The sequence below is a fragment of the Scyliorhinus torazame genome, chromosome 14, assembly GCF_047496885.1.
Source record: "Scyliorhinus torazame isolate Kashiwa2021f chromosome 14, sScyTor2.1, whole genome shotgun sequence".
Classification (NCBI taxonomy): domain Eukaryota; kingdom Metazoa; phylum Chordata; class Chondrichthyes; order Carcharhiniformes; family Scyliorhinidae; genus Scyliorhinus; species Scyliorhinus torazame.
In genome coordinates, this window is record NC_092720.1 from 46,453,769 (window position 1) to 46,479,720 (window position 25,952).

Genomic DNA, 25,952 nt, shown 5'->3' on the forward strand with positions numbered 1-25,952 from the left:
AAAAAAGGGAGGGGGAGGAGGGGGGGGGGAAACAAATGCCAGAAAGGGCACCAAAAGCAAACAGGGCAATACGCAAGCCCGCTCAGACGAGCTAATCGGTGCTCGAAGCAGCGGAATGGAAGCCTCGCCGCAACAAAAAGAACTGGGCAGACAGGAGCATTTTCACCCAGGGCCAGAAGGGAACTGGACGGCAGCCTTTGCTGAGGCGCTGAGGGAACTCCCAGCAGGAAAGCAAGGCAGGGACCAAAGCAGACATAGAGGACGCAGTACATGCAGCAATGGCAAAGGCCCTGGTGGAGGTGCAGCTCGCCCTGGGCAGAGCAGAGAAGAAACTGAAAGCCCAAGAGGAGAAACTGGAAACCCAAGAGGCGACCATTAAGGAGCTGGAAAAAGCCATGACTGACATGAGCAGCCAGATCACGGCCCTGGAAAAAGAGGTGGCGAGACTGGGCACAACGCAGGGGAGCCTGAAGGGCAGGGTGGACAACCAGGAAGACAGCTCAAGAAGACAAAATGTCAGGATAGTGGGCCTACCAGAAATGAAAATCGCTTATTGTCACAATTAGGCTTCAAATGAAGTTACTGTGAAAAGCCCCTAGTCGCCACATTCCGGCGCCTGTTCAGGGAGGCTGGTATGGGAATTGAACCGTGTTGCTGGCCTGCCTTGGTCTGCTTTCAAAGCCAGCGATTTAGCCCTGTGCTAAACAGCCCCTAAACAGGGATCGAGGGTAGAAACCCCACGGCCTACATGGCCGAGATGCTGGGCAACCTAGTGGGGAGGGAAACTTTCCCCAACCCATCAGAAATGGACAGAGCACACCGGTCACTGCGCCCGAAGCCCAGGGCGGGGGAACACCCGAGGGCAGTTATAGCTAAACTGCACCGGTACAAAGACAGGGAAACAATCCTGCGCTGGGCCAGGCAAAACAGAACTTGCAAATGGGAAGGACACAGAGTGTACGAGGACATTGGTGCAGACCTCGCCAGGAGACGGGCCAAATTCAACAGAGCAAAAGCAGCCCTTCACAAGATCAATGTGCGCTTTGGTATGCTGTACCCAGCGAAACTCTGGGTCACGGACCAAGAAAGAGAGTATTTCTTTACAGCCCCCGCCGACGCAAACAAGTGTATCGAGGAACACGGGCTGGAAAACCAACAGCGAGGGGAGAAATACTGGGCCCCTGGCAAGGGGCAACAACACGCCGACGGGGAGGGGGGAGGCAACACCAGGCCCCCCCACCCCCACCATGGCGAGCGCACCCTGAACAAAAAGCAAACCGCTACCCAACGAACCGCCACAGGTGGGAAACCAGGCCCCAGCATGATGGTAAGAGAGTAGCGGAGAAGGGAGAGCAAACAGGGGAGCGCAGGGTAGGACGGGAGAAGAGCGGGCAAAAGAACACAGAGGCTGGGCAGGGGAGAAGTGAGACAGTAACTCCCGAGAGGGGGTCACCGCACTAGCAAAAAAGCTAGCACCGGGGACATGCAAAAAAGCAGGGCCGCAGCACACCCCCAACAGAGGGGACGGCGCCAGCCAGAGGGGGGAGAGCAAACGGGGATGGAGCAGGAGAAAGAGGGACAAAGAAGGGATATACGGGAGAGGGGGAGAAATGGGGAGGAAAGGGAGGGGCACAGGAAGGGTGGGACCGGGGCGGGGCGGGGGGGGCAGTACACAGGGATGGAGGGACAAACAAGGCTAGAAAAGGAACAGCAATAGGGCTACAAAGTGCCACAACCAAGGGCTCGGAACAAAGAATCGCTGGAAGCATCCACCCAGTACGACCTCTGGGCGAATGGAGACCCCAGAGTGCAGGGGGCTACTCGCGTGGTGGTCGCACAGCGAGCGGCCATGCCGTGGGCCCCCTGGATGGAGGGACAGCCTGAGCGCAGGGGCCCGACCGCATGGACAGAGCAGGGACAGCGGCCATCCTGGACGGCCCCCTAACAAGGGGAATCCCGGAGGGCAGGGGCGCGTCCACCAGGTAAATATGGTTAATCCCACTGGAGCGAGGGGACAGAAGCCCCCCACCAGGATACTCACCTGGAACGTAAGGGGACTCAACGGCCCTGTGAAAAGATCCAGAGTCCTCAACCACCTAAGAAACATGAAGGCAGACATAATCTTCCTTCAAGAGGCGCACCTGAGAGAGCGGTTAAGAAAGGGCTGGGTGGGACAGACCTACCATTCCTGTTACGGGACGAGGGCTAGGGGGGTGGCAATACTGATCAGCAAATGGACCATGTTTAGGGCGACAAAGACTGTTACGGACCCAGGGGGACAGTACGTCATGGTTAGCGGGACCCTGGATGGGGCACCGGTATTACTAGTTAACGTGTACGCGCCCAACTGGGACGACACGAGCTTCATCAAGACGACCATGGCAGAAATCCCTGACATAGCGACGCAACGGCTAATCATGGGGGGGGGGGGGGGGGGACATCAACTGTGTACAGGAGCAAACGACTGACAGATCAAACCCCAAGACGGGGAAAACCTCAAAATGGCAAGGGAACTTGGTCACTTTATGGAACAGATGGGAGCGGTGGACCCCTGGAGGTTCACCCACCCGGGGGAGAAATTTTCCTTCTCCCCAGTACACAACGTATACACCAGAATTGACTTCTTTGTGGTGGGGAAAACGGTGCTTCCGGTGATAGACAAAGTGGAATACTCCGCAATTGTGATATCAGACCACGCTCCACACAACATGGACGTGAGGCTGGAGACGGGCAGGGCCCAACGCAACACATGGAGGTTGGATGTTGCCCTACTAGCTGACAAGGCTTTCAACGAAAAGATATCGCGGCCCATTGCAGAGTACACGGAGAACAGTCAGAACGGGGAGGTCTCACCCTCCACATTCTGGGAAGCGCTAAAGGCCGTACTAAGAGAGGAAATCATCGCTTTCAAAGCGCAAAGAGATAGTGAGGAAAGGGCGGCTAGGCAGCAGCTGGTCGACTCCATACTGGAGGTAGACCATAAATACTCCGAGGCCCCGACCGTAGAGCTCCTGGCGGAGAGGAAAGTGTTACAAAGGAACTCTGATCTGCTCTCCACCAGGAAAGCAGTGCTTCAACTCCGCCAAGCACGTGGGACCCTATACGAACACGGAGACAAAGCCAGCCGCCTGCTGGCACACCAGCTGAGAAAGCAGGCAGCCACCAGAGAAATTGCACAAATCAGGGATACTAGAGGCACATTAGAAACAGAGCCAGAAAAGATCAACAAAGCCTTCAGGGCTTTTTACCAAGGGCTGTACACCTCAGAGCCCCCAATGGGCGAGTCCGGGATGAAACGGTTCCTTGATGGACTGGACATTCCAGCCGTGGCGGAGGGCAGAAAACGGGGCTTGGAAGCACCACAAGCACTGGGAGAGATCATGAACAGCATTAGCTCCATGCAGGCGGGGAAGGCGCCGGGACCAGACGGATTCCCGGCGGACTTTTACAAAACATTTGCGACAGCATTGGCCCCGGACCTGCGGGAGATGTTCACAGACTCGCTAGCGAGGGGCACACTGCCGCCCACGCTAGCGCAGGCCTCAATCTCGCTGATACCTAAGAAAGATAAAGACCCAACGGAATGTGGGTCATACAGACCCATCTCACTGCTGAACGCAGATGCCAAAATACTGGCCAAGGTTCGAGTCAAAAGGCTAGAAGACTGCGTGCCAGAGGTGGTCGCAGAGGACCAGACAGGCTTTGTCAAAGGTAGACCGCTTACCTCCAACATAAGGCGCCTGCTGAACGTGATAATGACCCCATCCGGGGAGAGAACACCAGAGGTGATCGTCTCCCTAGATGCAGAAAAGGCCTTTGACAGAGTCGAATGGAAATACCTCATAGAGGTACTGGAGTGGTTCGGGCTTGGAACAGGATTCACCTCCTGGGTAAAACTCCGATACAACGCTCCCATGGCGAGCGTACGGACAAACAACACCAACTCCCGATACTTCCAGCTGCACAGGGGCACCAGACAAGGATGCCCACTGTCCCCGCTGCTGTTCGCCCTAGCGATCGAGCCACTAGCAATTGCGCTCAGAGTGGCAAAAAGCTGGAGGGGGATCCAAAGGGGCGGCAGAGAGCACAGAGTCTCACTCTATGCAGATGACCTGCTCCTCTACATTTCGGACCCACAAAGCAGCATGGATGGAATCATCGCACTCAAAGAGTTTGGCGCCTTCTCGGGCTACAAACTCAACATGAGCAAAAGCGAGATCTTCCCGGTACACCCACAAGTAGGTGGGGCAGCACTAACGGGACTGCCGTTTGAACAAGCCCGACAAATGTTCCGCTACCTGGGGAAAATCCCGAACCTGCAAGTACCTAAACACTTCTCCCTGCTCTAGCCCATACTTCGCTTCCAGCTCCCTCAATCCTGCAAACCGACCCCGAAGAAACAAATCTTTTAGCGTCTTAATCCCCCTCTCTTCCCATTTCCGAAAACTTCCATCCCACCTCCCTGGCTCAAATCTGTGGTTCCCCCGAATCGGCATTTCCCTTGACCTTAACCCCAACCCGAAGTGTTGGCAAAGCTGCCTCCAGATTTTCAATGAAGCTATTATTACCGGACTCCCTGAATATTTCCCTGGAGCTATCGGGAGCGGCGCTGTTGCTGGTGCCTTCAGCCCCAACCCCCTGCACAAACCCTCCTTCATTCTGACCCACTGAGAATCAACCCCTCTGACCCAGCTCGGCACCTTCTCCACATTCGCCGCCCAGTAGTAGTACAACAGGTTCGGGAGACCCAAACCCCCTGTCTGCCTTCCCCTCTGCAGCAGCACCTTTCTCACTCTGGCCACCTTCCCTCCCCATATGAATGAGGGCATCCTTCCCTCAATCTCCCTAAAAACGACTGGCAGGAAAATCGGTAGGCATTGAAAAATAAACAGGAATCGCGGCAACACATTCATTTTAACCGCCTGTACCCGACCCGCCAGCGACAGAGGAAGGCTGTCCCACCTTGCCAGATCGGCTTTCACTCTCCCCACCAAACTAGTGATGTTGTACCTGGGAAGCCTCCCCCACTCCCGGGCAACCTGCACCCCCAGATACCTAAAATTAGTCCCTGCCCTACGGAATGGCAGCCCCCCACCCCTACCCGAGACACCACAAAATACTCACTCTTGTCCAGGTTCAGCTTGTACCCCGAGAAAGACCGAAATACCCGCAATAGCTCCAATATTCCTCGTATCGACGCACTCGGTTCCGACACATACAGCAGCATGTCGACGGCATATAAGGACACCCTATGCTCTTATCACCCCCCCGCAGTATTCCTTTCCATGCTCCCGAACTTCTCAATGCGATGGCCAACGGCTCAATCGCAAGTGCAAACAGCAGGGGGGGTCATAGGACATCCCTGTCTCGTCCCACGGTGAAGTGAAAAGTATCTCGAACTGATATTATTTGTGTGGACACTCGCCTTCGGCTCCTTGTATAATAGCTTTACCCAGTTCGCAAACCTTGGTCCAATCCCAAACCGCTCCAGCACTGCCATCAGGTACCCCCATTCTACCCGATCAAACGCCTTCTCAGCGTCCAATACCACAACTACCTCTGTTTCCTTCCCTTCTGCCGGTGCCATAACGACATTCAAAACCCTTACTTATTTATAGTTGTTTGCTTTTGGAGTGTTATTTTTCTGCAAATTACCTTGCTTTATCATAGATCATCAAATTGTGATTTAGAAAAGACAGGGCCAAGATGAAAAATAATTTTTTCAAGTGTAATATTAAAGCTTAACATTCCAATAATTCCAAAGTACTGCACATGGAGGTTTGGTTATCAAAAAATATGAATTGCATTTAAAAATTAAAAGAAAATGCCCTCCCTAATCCATTGGTCTTCTTTGCCTGTGCTGATTTACAGCTGAGATCCAACGGATGAAAAATCTTTTCCAACACACTGCATCACCAAGTCTCTCACTATCTTTTATTGATCTGTTGAAGCTGGATTTGAATCGCAGGGGAGAAATTGCGGGAACTTAATATCATTTGCCATTTCCATCTTACCTAAACTGTGAATACATTTGCTGCAACAATTAAGCACACTTCCATCTTTTTCAACATACTGTTAGAAACAGTTCCAGATATTGCTACGTGAATTTACTGGGGAGGGTGAAATAAAAGAAAGTCAAGTTTTAAAAGTGGTTACTCGATTCGTAGAGTTTAGAAAATAAATGGGATTCTTGAGGTGAAATCTCATGCAGAGAGTAGGGATGTGCACAGAATATTAATGTGTCTATGCTGACAGATAACATGCTGCCTAATTATCACATCCCCAACAAAGCGAATAGCAGATGAAATGCTCACTCCCTGCAGGGGCTTGCTGACATCATCCCTTAAAGTACGTTGTGTAGATGCTTTTATCTGCGAGTGCCACTGGGAGACCCTGACAGATACTGTTTGAGATTGTCTGATATTCAGAATATAAAGGGAGTGAGACTGAGCTTGGATGAGAACCAAGAATCAACGCATCAAGCCTCATGACAATCAAAATGATTTGACAGAACGCATTCACACTGATAAAAACAAGACAGGAAAAAAACAATTACAGATCCATTCTTAAACACTAAAGCTTTGCCTTCCTATATGACTGGGCTCATTAAGGTGAGGCATGACAGTTCTAGAAATTGAAGAATTTTTCAGTCGACATGCTGTTACAGCATGAAAGCATTCTAAGTGAGATGCAGGGACGGAACATTTTTTTATGATCAAATGTTTTTCTCCTCTCTTCTGAAGATGTTTATTGTTGCTAAGCTATCACATTTTGGTACTTCAGCCGAGGGATCATTTTTGATATGCAAGCCCAGACAGTGAGTAGTGCCAAGCTATTGGACCATGCAAGACACCACATCTCAGTGAAACCGAGTGGCTCAGTTGGTAGAGTTCTTGCTTCCCAGCTGGAAGGCCCCAGGATCGAGTCCTACTCCAGAACTTGTTGGTCATGGAAGGAGCATTAATGTGGCTCAAATCAAGCTGTTAATCAGCCTGCAAAATCCTTCTAACATTCAAGGGAGAAAAGAACATTAAGATACGAATAACTATGGCATCTCATTTTGATTATGTCTTCACAATAAGTCAATTTTCCAGCAGTGTTTAATGGATGGTAATCAGGAGTGAAACTCTGCCTGATTATTTGTTTTTTTTAGCGCAGGAGTGCTCAGTCCAATTATAGCAGCTTATCACTGTTCACAGCTGAAATCAATTAATAGACACTGGATCAAATATGAACCTTCCTGACCACATGACTATAGAGCAGGAGCCTGTTTAACTTTAATGGTGAGAAAGCTTTTAGAAATGATCACCTGGGGCAAAAATAAAGTCATTTGCACAAGTATCAATTAATTAAGGAAAGTCAGTTTGGATCATGTTCAAATATCTTGGGCTCGATTCTCAGCTCCCCGATGCCGAAATTGCGTTTGGCAAAGGGGCGGACAATCTGGCGCCAAAATAGGGAGTGGTGCCAGTTTTTCAATTCATCCACCCACCAAAAATAGCCGTACTCACGCCGAGTATCCACCGCCTCAGGCCGAGGCCCGCCCTGCGATGCTTCGTTGCCCACTGGCCGAATTCCCGACAGCGTGGCTTATGTATGCTCACACCATCTGGGATCCTTGCATGGCGGCTGCGGACTCAGTCCGGGGCCGCCACAGTCGGGGGAGGGCCAATCGGCGGGCAGGGGGGGTTTCATTCGGGGCTGGGGGCAATGTGGGCAGGCGGTGCGGGGCACTACTTTGGCGGTCCAGGTCCACCGGGCTGAGTCCACCATGGAGAACGGCGTGGCCGCTGCAGGCTGCCGGCGTGCGCATGCGCGGTCTCTGACCTGGATGTGCTGGGAGCCGTTTCGGCAGCTAGAGCTGCGAGCTCTACGATGGCTCCCTGCTAGCCCCCAGTAAAACGGGGAATTGGTGGTCTTTTGACGCCAGTTTTCCTGGCGTAAAAGATCATAGTTTTCATGACAATGTCAATACTTAGTCTCAAAATCTGAGAATCCAGCCCTTGAACTGAGCTTTTTGATGAGGCAACAGAGAGGGTTGATGAAGGTAATGTAGCTAATGTGGTGTATTTGAACTTCCAAAAGACGTTTGATAAAGTAAGAGGCCTGCCAGCAAAATTCAAACGCATGGAATAAAAGGAACAGTGGCAGCATGGATGCAAAGTTGCCTGAGTAACAGAAAACAGAGATTTACCCAACGAATGGTACTGGAATGATTGCTTTTACTGACACATACTGGCCTGGATTTTCACCTTAATGAAGAGTCTCTCCATTGTGGTGAAAATCCCAGAAATGGCTGAAATTTCTAAGTCCAGCTCCTGAACCCATCATTTCCCATCTTCACAGGGAACTAGAGTCAGGCCAGAGTTTGTGCATGTGCAATTCGCAGAGACAGCTAGCCATTTAAATCACCAGCTGCCTCCATTGAAGTGGGATTGTGGAAGAACAAGAGTGTGGAATCCGGAGTGTGCAGATTAGAACAGGTAATAGGATTTGAACTGGGTTGATTCTTATGGATATCTAGGGCACCCCTTTGGAGAGATACAGTACCCTTTTGGTTAGGGTTCGGGACACCTTTGGGATTGTTAAAAGCGAACACTTTATATGCTCAAACTCATTGGAACTGTCAAACTGTAAAAGAGGTGACCAGCTCTCCAGGAAATGTACAGTTGTTCAGAAACTCCAGCTGTTAAGGAAATGGTAAGGAGCTGTCCGGCTGACAAATTCTCAAAGCTATCAAGGAAGTGTCAAATCTGTCAAAGCCATCAAACAAGTGTCAAAGAACGGTACAAGGTACAAGGTGAATTACCATGGGGGAGGAGTAAAGGTCAAAGGCTGGTGGGGGGGAAAAGTTGGCATAAGGGTAATGGGGGTGGGTAGCAGGGCATAGTAGTGTGAGATCCAAGGGATGGGGGGGAGGGGCATGGGCTGGTATGGATTGGGTATAAGAAGTGTGTGAGGTGAGATCTGGAGGAATTTTTTTGCTTTATTATTTTCTTTTATTTATGTAAACACACCTGGCAGCCTCTGGATTTGTTCCAGGGTTGCTTGCCTCAACTCCTGTTTCAGCTATCCAGCCATCCCCCACAAACAACCAACCGAAAATCCCACCTGCAGGAGGCAATTTTGAAAGGTCACGTCCTCCAAGTCAGGAAATCACCCGACTCTGTGCTTCCGACCCGGGACCAAAACTCTGGACCATTGATTTGGGCTTTGGTGTAGAGTAAAATTTCAAAATTAGCAGATAACACAAAATTTGGACGGATGAGGTGGATAAACCTCAAAAGGACATAGATAGGCTGGTGGAATGGGCGGACATGTGTCAGATGAAATTTAATACAGAGAACTATGATTCTAAGGGCAAAGTGATTCATTTTGGCAGGAAGAATAAGGAAAGCCAATACAAACTAAAGGGGGAAAGGAACAGAGACTTGGGGAGAGGGGGCGGTGTCAATGTGCAAAAATTGCTGAAGATAACAGGGCAAGTTGAGAAGGTGGATAACAAGGCCCGCCCAACCCTACGCTTGAGAATATTTGCATTGATTCCAAAAGCAAGGAAATTATATTGAAGCTTTATATAATATTGGTTTGGCTTCAACGGACAATTTTAGGAAGGATGTGAGAGGGTGCAGAAAAGATTTATGAGAATAACTCTTGGGCACAGGATTTCAGCTGCATAGACAGGTTGGAGAACCTATGATCCCTCTCTTTCGAGAAAAGATGGTTGAGAGATTTAATAGAGGTGTTTAAAATCATGAGAGGCTTGGACAGAGTAGATAAATGCTCCCCTGGTGGAAGGGTCAAGAACGACAGAACACAGATTTAAGGTGTTCTGCAAATGAACCAAAGGCATCATGAGTGTGGAAGTCACCACGGTTGTATTATATTGTACATATGGATATTACGGTAAGGTCCCTGTACTACAGGTACGGGGGTAGATCCCTGCCTGCTGGCTCCACCCAAATGAGTGTGCTCTCCCAACAGCAGCCATTTTGTAAGCTGCTGTAGGAGGCCACACATCTCTGTGTAATAAAGCCTCGATTACATTCTACTCTCGTCTCGTAATTGACAGTGCATTAATTTATTACACAGAGATTTTTCAGAGATGGACCTCCGCATCAAGCCGGATCGCCTGCAGCTGGATCCTCAAGCAGACAATGCCAAAAAGGACTTCCAACATTGGCTAGCTTGCTTTGAAGCATACATCGGGTCTGCGCCAGACCCAATCTCAGAAGCTCCAGATTCTGTACACGCGGCTGAGCTCCATCGTTTTTCCCCTCGTCCAGGACGCACCTACCTACGCAGAGGCCATGGCACTACTGAAGGAGAATTACGCTCAGCAGACTAACAAGATCTACGCCAGGCACCTCCTATCCACGCAGCACCAACTTCCTGGTGAGTCTGTGGAAGATTTCTGGCATGCCCTGCTCGCTCTGGTGAGAGACTGTGACCGCTAGGCCGTTTTGGCCACTGAACATTCAAACCTGCTAATGAGAGGCGCGTTCGTTACGGGCATAGGGTCTGACTACATCCGCCAGCGCCTCTTAGAAGGGGCCACACTTGACCTCGCGGCGACGAAGAAACTAGCGCTCTCACTCACGGTAGCCTCACGCAACGTACAGGCTTAGGCCCCCGACTGCACGGCCCACCCCCCCTGTACATCGTGGACCCCACCAGCGGCCACCCCATCGTGGACCCCATCAGCGACCGCCCTCAGCCAACCCCACGCCTGCGCCGCGAGGCAGCCAACCAACCCTGGGGGACCCAAGTGCTACTTCTGCGGACAGACAAAACACCCCCGGCAGCGCCGCCCGGCGTGGAGCGCGCTCTAGAAGGCCTGTGGCAAGAAGGGACGTTTCGCTGCAGTGTGCCAGGCCCGCTCAATCGCCGCTATTGTCCCGGCACCCCCCACGTGCGGCCAGTGGGCGCCGCCATCTTCCTCTCCTCAGACCACGTGCGGCCCGTGGGCACTGCCATCTTGCTCCACTCACAACACGTGCGGCCCATGGGCGCCGCCATCTTCCTTGCCTCAGAAACAAAGGGCACCGCCATCTTGCCTGCCCAGGACACGAGCGGCCTGTGGGCGCCGCCATCTTACCCGCCTCAGGACCCCTGCCCGTCGGGCACCTCATCGGGCCGCTCATCACCTGCAGCCGCGTCTCGCCTCGGTCACAATTGACCAGTCTCGACCGCACAACCTCGCGACCGCTTCGACAAAGGTGAAGGCACGTGATATCCTGCCTTCTGGACTCCGGGAGCACTGAGAACTTCATCCATCCCAATACGGTAAATATTCTCAAGCGTAGGGTTGGGCGGGCCTTGTTATCCACCTTCTCAACTTGCCCTGTTATCTTCAGCAATTTTTGCACATTGACACCGCCCCCTCTCCCCAAGTCTCTGTTCCTTTCCCCCTTTAGAATTGTACCCTTTAGTTTGTAAGGTTTGTATTTGGTTAGCGGTACACCCCGCTAACCAAAGAATCTCCCTGGCCTCCGGATCCCGCTCCATGGCGATCCGGGGTAGTGCATCGCCACCCTCACCATCCTGGGCATAGAGTTCAGCGGTTTCCGGCTCTACGTCCTCCCCAACCTCTGCGCTGCCTTGCTACACGGCCTGGACTTCCAGTGCAACCTCCAGAGCCTAAATCTGAAATTTGGCTGGCCCCTACTGTTTGCGGCCTCGCGACCCTTAAGGTCGATCCGCCTTCCCTGTTTGCAAACCTCACCCCGGATTGCAAACCCGTCGCTACCAGGAGAAGACGGTACAGCGCCCAGGACAGGACCTTCATCAGGTCTGAGGTCCAGCGGCTGCTGCGGGAAGGTATCATCGAGGCCAGCAACAGCCCCTGGAAAGCCTAAGTGGTAGTGGTGAAAAACAGGATGGTCATTGACTACAGTCAGACCATCAATCGGTAAACGCAGCTCGATGCGTACCCCCTCCCTTGCATGTCTGATATGGTCAATCAGATTGCACAGTACCGAGTCTTCTCGACAGTGGACCTGAAATCTGCCTACCGCCAGCTCCCCATCCGTAAGGCGGACCGCCCATACACTGCGTTTGAAGCAGACGGTCGCCTTTATCATTTCCTTAGGGTTCCCTTCGGCGTCACCAACGGGGTCTCGGTCTTCCAACGGGAGATGGACCGAATGGTTGACCGGTACGGGCTGCGGCCCACTTTCCCGCACCTGGACAACGTCACTATCTGCGGCCACGACCAGCAGGACCACGCCACTAACCTTTCCAAATTTTTCCACACCGCCACACTCCTCAACCTAAACTACAACAAGGAGAAGTGTGTGTTCAGCACAAACTGATTAGCCATCCTCGGCTATGCGGTTCAGAACGGAGTTCTAGGGCCTGACCTTAATCGCATGCACCCCCTCATGGAACTCCCCCTCCCCCCCTGCCCCAAGGCCCTCAAACGATGCCTGGGGTCCTTTTCGTATTATGCCCAGTGGGTCCCAAGTTATGCGGACACGGCCTGCCCACTCATTCAATCCACCGCTTTCCCACTGACGGCCGAGGCTCACCAGGCCTTCAACCGTATCAAGGCCGACATTGCCAAGGCCGGCATGCACGCGGTCGACGAGACGCTCCCCTTCCACGTCGAGAGCGATGCATCGGACGTCGCTCTGGCCGCCACACTCAACCAGGCGGCAGGCCCGTGGCATACTTTTCCCGCACCCTCCATGCCTCCGAAATTCGGCACTCTGTCGAAAAGGAGGCCCAAGCGATTGTTGAAGCTGTGCGACATTGGAGGCATTACCTGTTCGGCAGGAGATTCACTCTCCTCACTGACCAACAGTCGGTTGCCTTCATGTTTAACAACACACAGCGGGGTAAGATCAAAAATGATAAAATCTTGAGATGGACGATCGAGCTCTCCACTTACAATTACGAGATTTTGTATCGCCCCGGTAAGCTCAACGAGCCCCCCGATGCCCTGCCCCGAGGTACATGTGCCAGCGCACAAGTGGACCGACTACGGACCCTGCACGACGATCTCTGTCACCCGCCTTTACCACTTCATTAAGGCCTGCAATCTGCCCTACTCCATCGAGGAAGTCAGGGCTATCACCAGAGACTGCCAGGGCTGCACGGAGTGTAAACCGCACTTCTACTGGCCAGACCGTGCGCGCCTGGTGAAGGCCTCCCGCCCCTTTGAATGCCTCAGCGTGGACTTCAAAGGGCCCCTCCCCTCCACCGACCGCAACATGTACTTTCTTAATGTGGTCGACGAGTATTCCCGATTCCCCTTCGCCGTCCCATGCCCTGATATGACGTCTGCCACCGTCGTCAAAGCCCTCAACACCATCTTCGCTCTGTTCAGTTTCCCCGCCTACGTCCACAGCGACCGGGGATCCTCATTTATGAGCGAGGAGCTGCGCCAGTACCTGCTCAACAGGGGCATTGCCTCGAGCAGGACGACCAGCTACAACCCCAGGGGAATGGGCAGGTGGAGCGGGAGAATGGGACGGCCTGGAGGGCCGTCCAGCTGGCCCTACGGTCCAGAAATCTCCCGTCCTCCCGCTGGCAGGAGGTCCTCCCCGACGTACTTCACTCCATTCGGTCACTCCTGTGCACCGCGACCAACGAAACCCCCCATGAACGTCTCTTTGCCTTCCCCAGGAGGTCCACCTCCGGGGTTTCGCTCTCAACGTGGCTGGCAGCTCCAGGATCCGTTCTCCTCCGCAAGCACGTGCGGCTCCACAAGGCAGACCCGTTGGTTGAGAGAGTACAGCTACTCCATGCGAACCCGCGGTACGCCTACATAGCGTACCCTGACGGCCGCCAAGACACAGTCTCCCTCAGGAATCTGGCACCAGCTGGGTCCCCACACACCCCCCCTCCCCCTGCCCCGGCGCCACCCTCCCATCCACCGACGCACCCCACCGCAGCCTCCGCTCCAGGACAATCCATCCTCCCCTTGCTCCCACCCAGGGATGAAGGGGATTTCGACACCCTCCCGGAGTCACCGAAGACCAAGCCGACGCCTGAGTTGCCACCAGCACTGCGGCGCTCTCAACAACAGACCAAGGCACCCGATCGTCTAAATTTGTAACCTTCTCTGTAATTTTAAAACCAATCTGTATGTATATAGTTTTCCACCCCCCGCTGAACTCATTTCTAACAGGGGGTGAATGTGGTAGTCACCACGGTTGTATTATATTGCATATATGGGTATTACGGTAAGGCCCCTGTACTACAGGTACAGGGATAGATCCCTGCCTGCTGGCTCCGCCCAGTAGGCGGAGTATAAATAGTGTGCTCTCCGAACAGCAGCCATTTCGTAAGCTGCTGTAGGAGCCACACATCTCTATGTAATAAAGCCTCGATTACATTCTACTCTCGTCTCATCATAATTGATAGTGCATCAAGAGCAAAGTCTTTTTACTCCGCGATAAGGTACGGTTTGGAAAAGGGTGATGCCGACAAATTCAACTGTGACTTTCAAAGGAAATCGACTAAGCACCAAAAGGGAGAAACATGCAGGGTTATGGGAAAATGGTGGGCGATTGAGAGTAGCTATACTGCTGTTTCAGCAGAGCCGGCTCAGGCTCAATGGACCAAATGGCCTTTATGTACTGTAGCCATTTTTTGATTCTATGACTAAGTAGAGAGTGGCTGCTGAATTCACCCAGTAAGCTTTGGGCGATACTTTTCTTTTTTTAAAAAAAATCTTAATATTATTCATCAATAAAGAACAAGCTTTACAGTTTTAGGAGTCAAAGGCAATGGGTTAAATTGAATATTTAAAAAAGAATATGTTTTAATTAATAGACCTAAGGCTCTTTAATAACAGACCTGGCAACGAAAGCAGTTTGCAACCAATGAATCCTACAACCAGAGGTAGGAAACTTCAGTTTCCAGCTACCTACAATCAGTGAACCTTGTAACAAGAAAATAAAGTAGAATGAAAAAACAAGATAATGTGGTCTACACAGACCCCTATTTTAGCAGATGCAACATTAAAAATATTATATCTTGAGGGCATGAATAGTGTGGCTAACACTCCCCATGAATTAAAACAGAGTGGGATTCTTTCTGGCCACATATCTTAACCAGGCCTAGTTTACAGATAATATTCTTGTGGTTTCAACACAATCAAAACCACAGCTTTCTGTGAACGGGTTCATCTGTGCTTAAATTTTGCACAGTCATCAAATCGTTTCCAATCAGGCTACTCCTGAATAATATGTACTATAAATCATCTTTGATTAGAATCTATTTTACATTTCTAGCTTAGGGATTTTCAATTTTCAACTTTGTTTGCACCCAGTAGAACAAGACGAAGGTGAATCCCACAAAAGATCATTAAATAAATTGCAGTCAAATTCAGAACCAGAACTCCAGGGATTTCTACAATTGACACATTCAAGCTCTGGGTGCCTTCGAGTTAAACCTTTTAAACCAGCTGATTGAGAAGACACTCTTTGGCAGACTTTGTTTCCCTCATTTGACCCTGACTGAAGGGCATTCCAATGTGTGAGACGTTTTCATGGATGGTCCTGAAAGTTGAATAGAGTGGGTTCAGAAGCCCTGGTTGCATAGTAAAGAGCATTGATGATCAATGGAAGCTTGTGAAAGAGGAATTAAAACCTCTAATCATGGAATTATGCCACTAAGAAGCAAGATACTCAGAAGCAGTTCAGTTAAACCCCCACGAGACCCACAGGGACAACCGATTAATCTCCCCGAGAGCCTCATAGAGTACGAGTTTCTCCGGTGAGGGAAGGTGGCCCATCAGCGAGCTTGTTAATTCATTGCCATAAAAGCCGGCTCAGGTAGGAGCCAAACTGCAGAGTAGTCCCGGCTGGGACATGGATGTTGCATTTCACAGTAACTTCATTGCAGTGTTAATGTAAGCCTGTTTGTAACACCAATAAAGATTATTATGTAAATACTTTCCTTGTTGAAACAAACCATTGTTTGACTCTCCTTTCTGGACTACTCCTTGACTACTAAATTGGCGACGAGGATGGAATAAAGCAGAACTACAGTCAGCTCAGATACTATTTGGAGCATAGTCACTCTCTTCACAAAGGAATAACGTTTGCACAGTTCTGAAAATGCCACTCTTTGCAGACACGCTGAATGGGTGTAGAGGACTGCACTCAATATGCTGTGCGTATGCACTTTTATTTAAGGCGAACGCTATCTTTGGGGATGATCATCAGACGGTAATTCTGCTGACCGCCTGTGGGGGCCCCCCCTTCAGCATCATAAAGAGCCTAACATACTCCCCCCCCCCTCCAGACTCCAAGACGTTCGAAGAGCTAGTGACGCTCACGACAAATCACTACAACCTCCAAACCAACGTCATTGTACAAAGGTACCGATTTAATACGGTTGTGAGAACACCAGGGGAAACCATAACCCGGTTTTTGATGCGGTTGCAGACTGGCAGAGATTTGCAACTATGGGCCACCCTACCCAAAATGCTATGGGACTGTCTTGTATGCGGAGTAAATTGTAAGGCAATCCAACGGAAATTGCTGGCTGAGCTGTCGCTGGACCTTAGAAAGGCGATCAAGATCTCCCTTTCATGGGAGAGTGCAGAGAAGGTAATCCAGGAACTCCGGGGGATGTCAGAGATGGAGGTAAGCAGCATAGGACGCACCCATTCAGACGAACAGCGGTCCCTAGGAGCGGGACCCCTGGAACTTCACCCTGGCCCAAACAAGGATCAAGCCTGTTGGCCAGGAGCTGCTGCAACCAGGGGCACACATCTCCAGAATCGATGGGAGGATTATCAAAGGCAAAGCCGGAAAAACCGTTGGAATAGGAAACCACAGGCCAGCCAGCAAACCCGCCACCCCACCCGAAGGAGACACCAGTCCAGAACCAGGACGCTCAGTTTAGAACAACCTGATGATGACGAGACTATGCAATTTCATTCCATGAGTTTCCCCCATCAGGAATACTGTCCAGGCGGACAGCCACCCGTTAGAGATGGAGTTGGACTCAGGGGCTGCAGTTTCAGTAATAGGGATGTAGGCCTTCGAGAAAATCAGGACTGGCATCCAACAGCTGGGTTTGTGGGACACTGAGGCATGGATAGCAACCTATGCGAGATTACTCCTAGCCACACCAGACAAGATTATGATCCCAGTTACTTATGGGCAGCATTCCGTTAGCCTGATGTTAATAATAGTGTGAGGCCCAGGACCGAGTGTGTTGGGCTGCGATTGGTTACACTTCCTCTAGCTAGACTGGCAACAGATCTTCCGGATGGGCACTGGAGGACTTTACAAAGTACTGGGTAAGTATCCAAAAGTCTTCCAGGAGGGCCTGGAAAAAATTAAGGAGGCCACGGCCAAGATATATGTAGACCCTGAGGCCCAGCCAAAATACTTCAGGGCCCACCAGTCCCCTATGCTTTGCGAGCGAAAGCCAAGGACGAACTCAACAGATTGGAAGGCCTCGGTATCATCTTGCTGGTACGATTTGTGATAGGGCAGTGCTGGTAGTCTCGGTACTAAAGCCTGACGCCTCTGAGGTGATTATAAATTGACTGTAAACAAGGCCACCCACCTGGACAGTTATCCAATACCAAGGATAGAAGATCTATACGCGAAGTTAACTAGGGGTCATTCCTTTTCCAAGCTTGATATAAGTCACACCTATCTCCAGCTGGAGCTGAACGTTATGTAACCATTAATATCGACAGGGGCCTCTATGAATATACGAGGTTTCCATTTGGAGTATCATCAGCTTGCACTCTATCCCACCTGAAACATTTAAATCCTGGAACGTTTAGCCATGTGGAGGAGTTGCACTACTGGTTAAGGAGAATATCACGGCTGCACTGCAGGAGGACACCTCAGAGGGCTCATGCAGTGAGGCAATATGGGTAGAGCTCAGGAATAAGAAGGGTGCCGTTACAATGTTGGGAGATTACTACAGGCCTCCCAACAGCCAGCGGGAGATAGAGAGTAGTTATGTAGGCAAATTTTGGAAAGGTGTTAAAGCAACAGGGTTGTTGTGGTGGGTGATTTTAACTTCCCCTTTATTGATACGTTGCTGACACGGCCCCATCCCCACCGAGGGCTGACAAAGTCTTTTCAACACTGAACTTCATGGACACATTGCCGGTGACCACTGTCCAGATACGTGACTGGACGCAAAAGGACTCCGTATTGGCGAAAGTACACCACATCGTCTGACACGAGGGCCAGCAAGGGAAGCTGCCCGAAGAACTACGGGCCTTTGAAGCCAAAATGCAGGAACTTAGCATGGAAGACGGCATCCTCCTGTGGGGAACTCGCATTATGCTCCCAAGCCAGGGCAGATGAGCCATCCTCCAGGACCTACACAACGGGGGCCCAGGAGTGTCAGAAATGAAGATGCTGGCCAGAAGCTGTATGTGGTAGCCAGGCATGAATGGTGCGATCAAAGGACTTGCCCAACAATGCACCACATGCCAGGAGCATCAGTCACCCATCTGCATCCGTGGGAATGGCCAGGAGGGCCTTAGGTGCGCCTGCATGCCAATGTTGCCGGGCCTTTCCAAGGGTCCATGTTCTTACGCGTGATAAACAGCCACTCCATGTGGCTGGAAGTCCATCGGATATCTTGCTCCACTTCGAAGGAGTATAGAACACGTGCTAATCTACGGCTTTTGAGAAACTTATAAAGAAATAAATAGATTCCAGAGTTCAGGATGGACCTGATACAAAAATTTGGCAGCAATATAGGAGGCAAAACAAATGGAATTTATCTTGATTCGGAACCTAAACACAAATCCTATGCTTACAGAATACTTTTTTTAAACATACTATCAACGTTAAATGTAAGCAGTACTTGTGTTGCACATTCTCTGAAAATTGGAGAAAAACCATGGAAATTCAGTTCCATTTCCTAATATCATCATCGTGGCATGTGTGTCAGATTATAAATGACAACAGGCAAAAAATCTGGCACTGAGGATGTTCAAAAATACCTCTATCTTAAGCACAATTAAATAGAATTCCAGGTAGTCTTAACAAGATCTTCTGCAGTAACATTGGAAGAGGACCAGTGAAAAGCTTAGCGAAAAGGCATGAAAGGTCTTTATGTTTCTCTCAAATTTATGCCAATCTTCCACCAGGAGAACAGCTGTGGAAATTCTACCACAAGATATTGTTGTGACTAAAATAAACCTGCAACTACAGTTTGTTTTATTAAATTAGAATTATATGATACTTATTCAACCATATTTGAGCTATAACAAAAACAAATCTTCATATTCATACAAAAAATGAGAAATTCTACCTGTTCCATAGGAACAGGCCCCCAAGGAAAGATGAAAACTACCATTTGAGAAGGACTCAACATTTGAAGTGATCTTTTCAATATCTTTATTCTTACCTCCTTCAAAATTTGATCTATAATTTCTTTTGTTTCCTGTGATACATTCCAAGGGTCTGTTTCATCCACCATCATTGCATCAAGTGTACCTTTCTCCAGTACAACATCAAAACTTTCATTTTCAAACTCAAGTGTCTTGGCATCCATAACCTTCCATTCCATACCTGGGCAGGAAGCATATTTGGAAGCCATTTTTTCAATGCAGATTGCTGAGAAATCAATGTTTGTGATTGATCTGTAACCGCTCATGAACATGTCATAGCTCATTGAGCTATTTCCACATCCTAGAAACAAGAGAGAAAGAAGTATATTTAGGATATTTATTGAGGTTATGTCAACTGTCAGTTCTGAATATATATGGAATTAAAACAGATAGCATAATAATCTATGTGTGTAGAGTCTATATATTACACAGTGGAATTATTTTAAAATTTTATCCCGTCTGCTTTAATTTTTTTTATTCGTTCATGGGCTATGATCATTGCTAGCATGGCCAACACTTGTTGTTTATTCTTAATTGTCCTCAAGAAAGTGGTGGTGAGCTGCTTTCTGGCACCTGTGCTGTCCATGTGGTGTAGGTATAACCACAATGCTGTTAGGAAGGAAGCTTCAGAATCTTGGACCAGCAAGAGGGAAAAGATGGCAATAGATTTACAAGTCAGAATGTTGTATGACTTGAAAGAAAATTTGCAATCTCTTGGTGTTCCCATGCATCTGCTGCCCTTGTTCTTCCAGATGTTGGAGGTCACAGGTTTGGATATTTTCTGTCATTTGACATTGCTAACCTATTCACCAATGTTCCACTTAAGAAAGAAAAAAAGTCATTGATATTTGCGCTGCCGCATTACATCATGGCAGTCTAGACCTGCCACCATTATGTGAATGAGTATTCATTGAGCTTATAAATTCAGCAACTTGCACAGTTGAGTTCAGCTTTAATGACACCATCTATGCCCAAATAGATGGTGTTGCCACGGGGTCCTCCCTAGACCCAACTCTCACAAATATCTTTGCTGGGTTCCTTGAGAAACATGCTTTTGATGGAATAACACTTAACCTTCTATTCCTCTATATTTCCAAAATGTTTGCTATAATTAAATCTATAAGAGCATGTAAAAATGTCCTTACATGTCTTAACTGGCTCCATCTTGCACTAAAATGCATCTTTGAAATCGAGCAATCAAATGAACTCCCTTTCCTTGACATCATAGTACAAATCTGCCAGGAGTTCTCTACCGTGGTCTATCACAAGCCGACCTTCACTGATCAATACACCTGTCAGTCATCATTAGCTGGTGCATTCTCCATGGCCTCTACCAATTATAGTCCATTTGCCAACCAATCACTTTTCACCCAATATAAAGTTGTTGTTTCCCCTCACATTTGTATTCTTGCATTGTCCTGATGAGTGCAAAACAAAACGTTTTGATAACATGTCTTTTCTCAGCAATATTCAAATAGAAAACTCTAATACATTGAAAGCAAACGATTGCAGATATAGGAAATCTGAAATTAAAAAAGAAACTGCTGGAAATGCTCAACAAGTCTAGTATCATCTGTGGTGGGAGATACCGAGTTAATGTTTCGAGTTGAAAGTGATTCAACCAGCAATTCGGTAGTGCAGTGGTTAGTGCTGTTGCCTCCCAGTGCCGAGGACCTGGGTTCGATCCCAGCCCCAGGTCACTGTTCCTGTGGAGTTTGCACGTTCTCCTCGTGACTGTGTGGGTCTCACCCCCACAACTCAAAGATGTACAGGGTAGATAAATTGATCACACTAAATTGCTCCTTAATTGGAAAATTGTTTTAAAATTTAAAAAAATGTGACTCAGAATTCCACAGAACGGTCATATCCGTCTTGAAACATTAACTCTGTTTCTCTTCCCACCTTTAATAGATTACTGGTGGGCGGCATGGTGGCACAGTGGTTAGCACTGCTGCCTCATAGCTCCAAGGAACCAGGTTCAATTCCGGTCTCGGGTGACTGTCTGTGTAGAGTTTTCACTTTCTCCCCCTATCTGCGCAGGTTTCCTCCTGATGCTCTGATTTCCTCCCACAGTCTAAAGATGTGCAGATCAGGTGGATTAGCCATGCTAAATTTACCCTTAGTGTCCGGGTTGGGTGGGGTTGCAGGGATGAGGGAGAGGCATGGGCTTGAAAGCGGTGCTCTTTCTGGGGGCTAGTGCTGACTCGATGGGCCAGGTGGCTTCCTTCTGCACTGTAGATTCTATGATGAGCATAGAATCATAAAAGTTACAGTGCAAAAGGAGGCCATTTGGCCCATCGAGTCTGCACTGGTCCTTGGAAAGAGCACCCCACTTAAGTCCACACCTCCACCCTATCCCCGTAACCCAGTAACCCCATCTAACCTTTTTGGACAAAATTTTGCATGGCCAATCCGCCTAACCTGCACATGTTTTGACTGTGGGAGGAAATCGCAGCACCCAGAGGAAACCCACGCAGACACGGGGAGAGCGTGCATAAGAACATACATAAGAACTAGGAGCAGGAGTAGGCCATCTGGCCCCTCGAGCCTGCTCCACCATTCAATGAGATCATGGCTGATCTTTTGTGGACTCAGCTCCACTTTCCGGCCCGAACACCATAACCCTTAATTCTTCAAAAAACTATCTATCTTTATCTTAAAAACATTTAATGAAGGAGCCTCTACTGCTTCACTGGGCAAGGAATTCCATAGATTCACAACCCTTTGGGTGAAGAAGTTCCTCCTAAACTCAGTTCTAAATCTACTTCCCCTTATTTTGAGGCTATGCCCCCTAGTTCTGCTTTCACCCGCCAGTGGAAACAACCTGCCCACATCTATCCTATCTATTCCCTTCATAATCTTATATGTTTCTATAAGATCTATGATCTACGATTTTATCATGTATCTCCGTTGGTTCCACCATCTCTTCAAAGTAACCCTACTTTAGACCTTGTTCTAAGCTTGAACCACCACATAAATTCACCACATAAAAGCTTAGCTGACTCATCTTGTACTGGAAAATAATGAATAATTCACAACTCCTAAGACATGCTAAATTTTAATTAGGTTTTATGGATAGTTATTGTCTTCGTTGCTCAACAACTCCAAAAAATCTGGTTACTTAGCAATCTTCAGGAGTTTCGGCCAAATATACTTCAAAGATGACGGATAGCCTCCTTTTCAAAAGTCCAAGATACACTTGCTGCTTTGAAAAGGGCAGCGAGTTAAATTCTTCCAAAACGGCAAGAAGAACCAATGTCATTTAAATAATTTTCTGCTCAATGCAAAAAGCTGTCAATCAGACACATATCACAACAAATCACAGCATGTTTGTCTTTGAAATAAATGACCCCTTTTAGCAGGTTTGATAACCAACCTTTTCATTGATCAGTCACAGTTCAGCCACTATCTCATTGAGTGGCAGGACAGACTTGAAGGGATAAATGGTCTACTCCTATTTTTATTTCCTAGATCTAGCTTTTCTTCAAGGTACTTTACATTTCCTTATAATTCATATGAATAGGAACAAAGTGGTAATGTTACTGGACAAGGAAATCTGCAGCTGATTACTATTACAGTCCCCCTCAGCTAATGAATCAGTGCCCCTCCATTTTGAACACCACTTGGAAGAAGTGCTGAGGGAAGCGAGACACAATGCACTCTGGGTAGGGGAGTCTGTGACTGTGCTGGTAGGAATGACCACCGCAAAATCATTGTGGAGACTAAGTCTTGTCTGCACACTGACGACACCCAGCCTGGCTGGGGGGGATCCCCGCCTCCCTTCCCTTGCCGATCAGCCATACCCCTTCCTGGGCCAGCCCCTGGCCTGCGTCACACGCCCCCTCCCTCAGATGTCTACTGCCATCTCCCCCTTCCCAACTGTGCCATACCAGCCACACCCATGTCAGCATCCCCCCTCCCCCAAACAAAGAACCAACCCAATTCCCTCCCCCCATGCCTTCCTCCTGGCAACTCCCAACTTCATTCCCGTTAACTAGCCCTCCCAGCTAGCATGGCAGCCCCCGGCCAAGGCCTGTAACCTCCCCATTCGCCTCAAATCCACCCCCCCCCCCCACCCCCAGCCACCAAAAAAACAAAGAAAAAGGAAAGAAACACATTCACCATCACCGGTCCCGTGTTGAAACCCACACAAAATACCCACATCAGACATTTTTCCACAAACCCAAAGCTCCTCTCCAAAGTTCAGTGTCCTCACACTCCTCCCAGTCCATGGTCTCTCATAAAGTCCATCGCCTCCTCCGGTGAGTCAAAATAAAGCTCTTTCTTCTGAGAAGTCACCATAAGCAGACAGAGTACAAAACTCCAAACTTCACTCCCTTCTTGAAGAGGGCAGCCTTTTCCCGGGTGAACAGGGCTCTCCTCTTTGCCAGCTCCTCACCTAGGTCTTGGTAGACCCGCAGCTCACTCCCTTCCCAGGTGCACCTCCTTGTCTGCCTCGCCCACTTCTGGGAGATGTTTAGTGAACAAGGAAGGAGGAGATGTGCCATTCAGTGAAGCAACACTGGAGCCGAGCCTGCTCTGCCATTCAGTACGATCATGGCTGATCTGGTTGTGGTCTCAGCTTCGCTTACCTGTCTGCCCCATGTCGCACTTGGCTCACTTGTGTAACAAAAATCTGTCTAATTCTGCCCTGAATTAAGGTTATTAATAGCTAAATGATGCTTTAAAAATCTTATTTTTCCTGGTTTACATCAGATGACGATAAGGTTATTCCCAATTGTATAACTCACTATGGCCAAATAACTTGCCAGCGCTCACATATCAAGGGTGCCTATCTTTACAAGATACTGCAAGATAGCTCATGGGTGCTGTATGTCACTAGGAGGTTAATGAGATAACGGTCTGTTTTTCCCCCCTCATTCACAGCAGATTTCCTCTTTATGAAATATGTAACAAAATTCTAAACACGGTTCGATAACATGATAGTAATATAACTGAACTAGTCTTTTTTAAAACAATTTTTAATAATCACTTATTGTCACAAGTAGGCTTCAATGAAGTTACTGTGAAAAGCCCCTAGTCGCCACATTCCGGCGCCTGTTCGGGGAGGCTGGAACAGGGATTGAACCCGTGCTGCTGGTCCTGTTCTGCATTACAAGCCAGCTGTCTTAGCCCACTGTGCTAAACCATCCCCTAAACCAGACCATATACTAGCCATCTAGTATCTGGACTAATGACCTATAAACAGTTATCAATTATATGGGAAAGATGGGTATAGAGGGTGATGGGCCAAATGCCGGTAATTGGGACTAGCTTAGTGGTAAAAACTGGGCAGTATGGACAAGTTGGGCTGAAGGGCCTGTTTTCACGCTGTAAACCTCTATGACACCCACCATTATGATCTCTGACACTATCGTTATGCGAAATGATATAGATTCAGTACAGATCCGGCAACTCAACAGTAGGCATCCATGAAAGCCTTGGGCCATCAACAGCAGCAGAACTGCACTTAACCACAATCTGTAACCTTGTGTTCCAGCATATCCTTCACACTATCATTACCATCAAACCAGGGGATCGGCCCTGGTTCAATGAGCTGTGAAGGAAAGCATGCCAGAAGGAATACCAGGCATACCTAAAAATTAGATGATAACCTGGTGATTCTACAAGCTACAACTACATGCATGTTAAACAGGGTAAGCAACATGCTTTTCATTCGGATTTGCATTTCACTGTTGTAAGTTTTCTGCCTCGGTGTTATCATAGATCTTTCGTTTACTCTGCCCTTCTTACCCGGGTTCAATTCTCGGCTTGGCTCACTGTCTGTGTGGAGTCTGCACGTTCTCCCCATGTCTGCGTGGGTTTCCTCCGGGTGCTCCGGTTTCCTCCCACAAGTCCCGAAAGACGTGCTTGTTAGGTGAACTGGGCATTCTAAATTCTCCCTCAGTGTACCCGAAGAGGTGCTGGAGTGTGGCAACTAGGGGATTTTCACAGTAACTTCATTGCAGTGTTAATGTAAGCCTACTTGTGACACTAAGAAAATTATTATTATTGTTCTGGGCAGAATTCCAGATTTGTACCTTTCAATATGAATGCTGCAAGTTTGACTGCACATAATAAAATAATGGCTTAGTCACTGACCATAAAATTTAGTAAGATTATCAGAAGCAGTCATTACACCTCCCCTACTTGACCAATCCTTCTACTACTCGACGGTTAACCTGAAGGGAATGACAAACTGAAACCTCCTCCTTCCTCTGCTTAACCCATTCTTCCCTCCAACATCAAAGGAAAGCGGCCCACTGATTTTTCAGACCTCTTCTCTTAAGTCTCCTGTCCCAGCTCCTATCCTTGCTCCAATAACACCAATCTCCCCAAAATCTGTGACACAACCTATTAAGACACTGTTGCTGCTTCAATTTCTCTAAAGCCTTCATCAAGCTAACCTCCAAGTGCTGACATCTTGATTCCATCCCTCCCAAAATTGAGCTTTCCATCACAATTAAATATCCTCAGCACAATGCTGTTCGATATTATCATCAGACTCTAACCCTTCAAAAAATACCATAATCAAAAATGTTATCCTCGATATCTGATAGAGTCTAGTTTTATTCAAAGTTTTATTCACATAAGGGTTAGTTGAATGCATATAACTAAA

At 48.7% G+C, this 25,952-nt stretch overlaps 1 protein-coding gene and 1 long non-coding RNA gene across 3 annotated transcripts in view; one reads left to right on the forward strand and one right to left on the reverse strand.

Moving 5' to 3' along the window:
- Positions 1-25,952, reverse strand: part of ece2a (endothelin converting enzyme 2a) — a 465,220-nt gene that overhangs the window by 266,669 nt on the left and 172,599 nt on the right. For both annotated transcript variants that reach the window (XM_072474093.1, XM_072474094.1), the window contains exon 2: positions 19,351-19,634. In XM_072474093.1, the coding sequence (XP_072330194.1) occupies positions 19,351-19,634 (284 nt within the window). The remainder of the gene's footprint in view (positions 1-19,350; positions 19,635-25,952) is intronic.
- LOC140389703 (uncharacterized) lies at positions 44-15,905 on the forward strand. The gene is made up of 2 exons (XR_011934452.1): positions 44-1,327; positions 10,093-15,905. It is a non-coding gene; the product is annotated as an uncharacterized lncRNA (long non-coding RNA).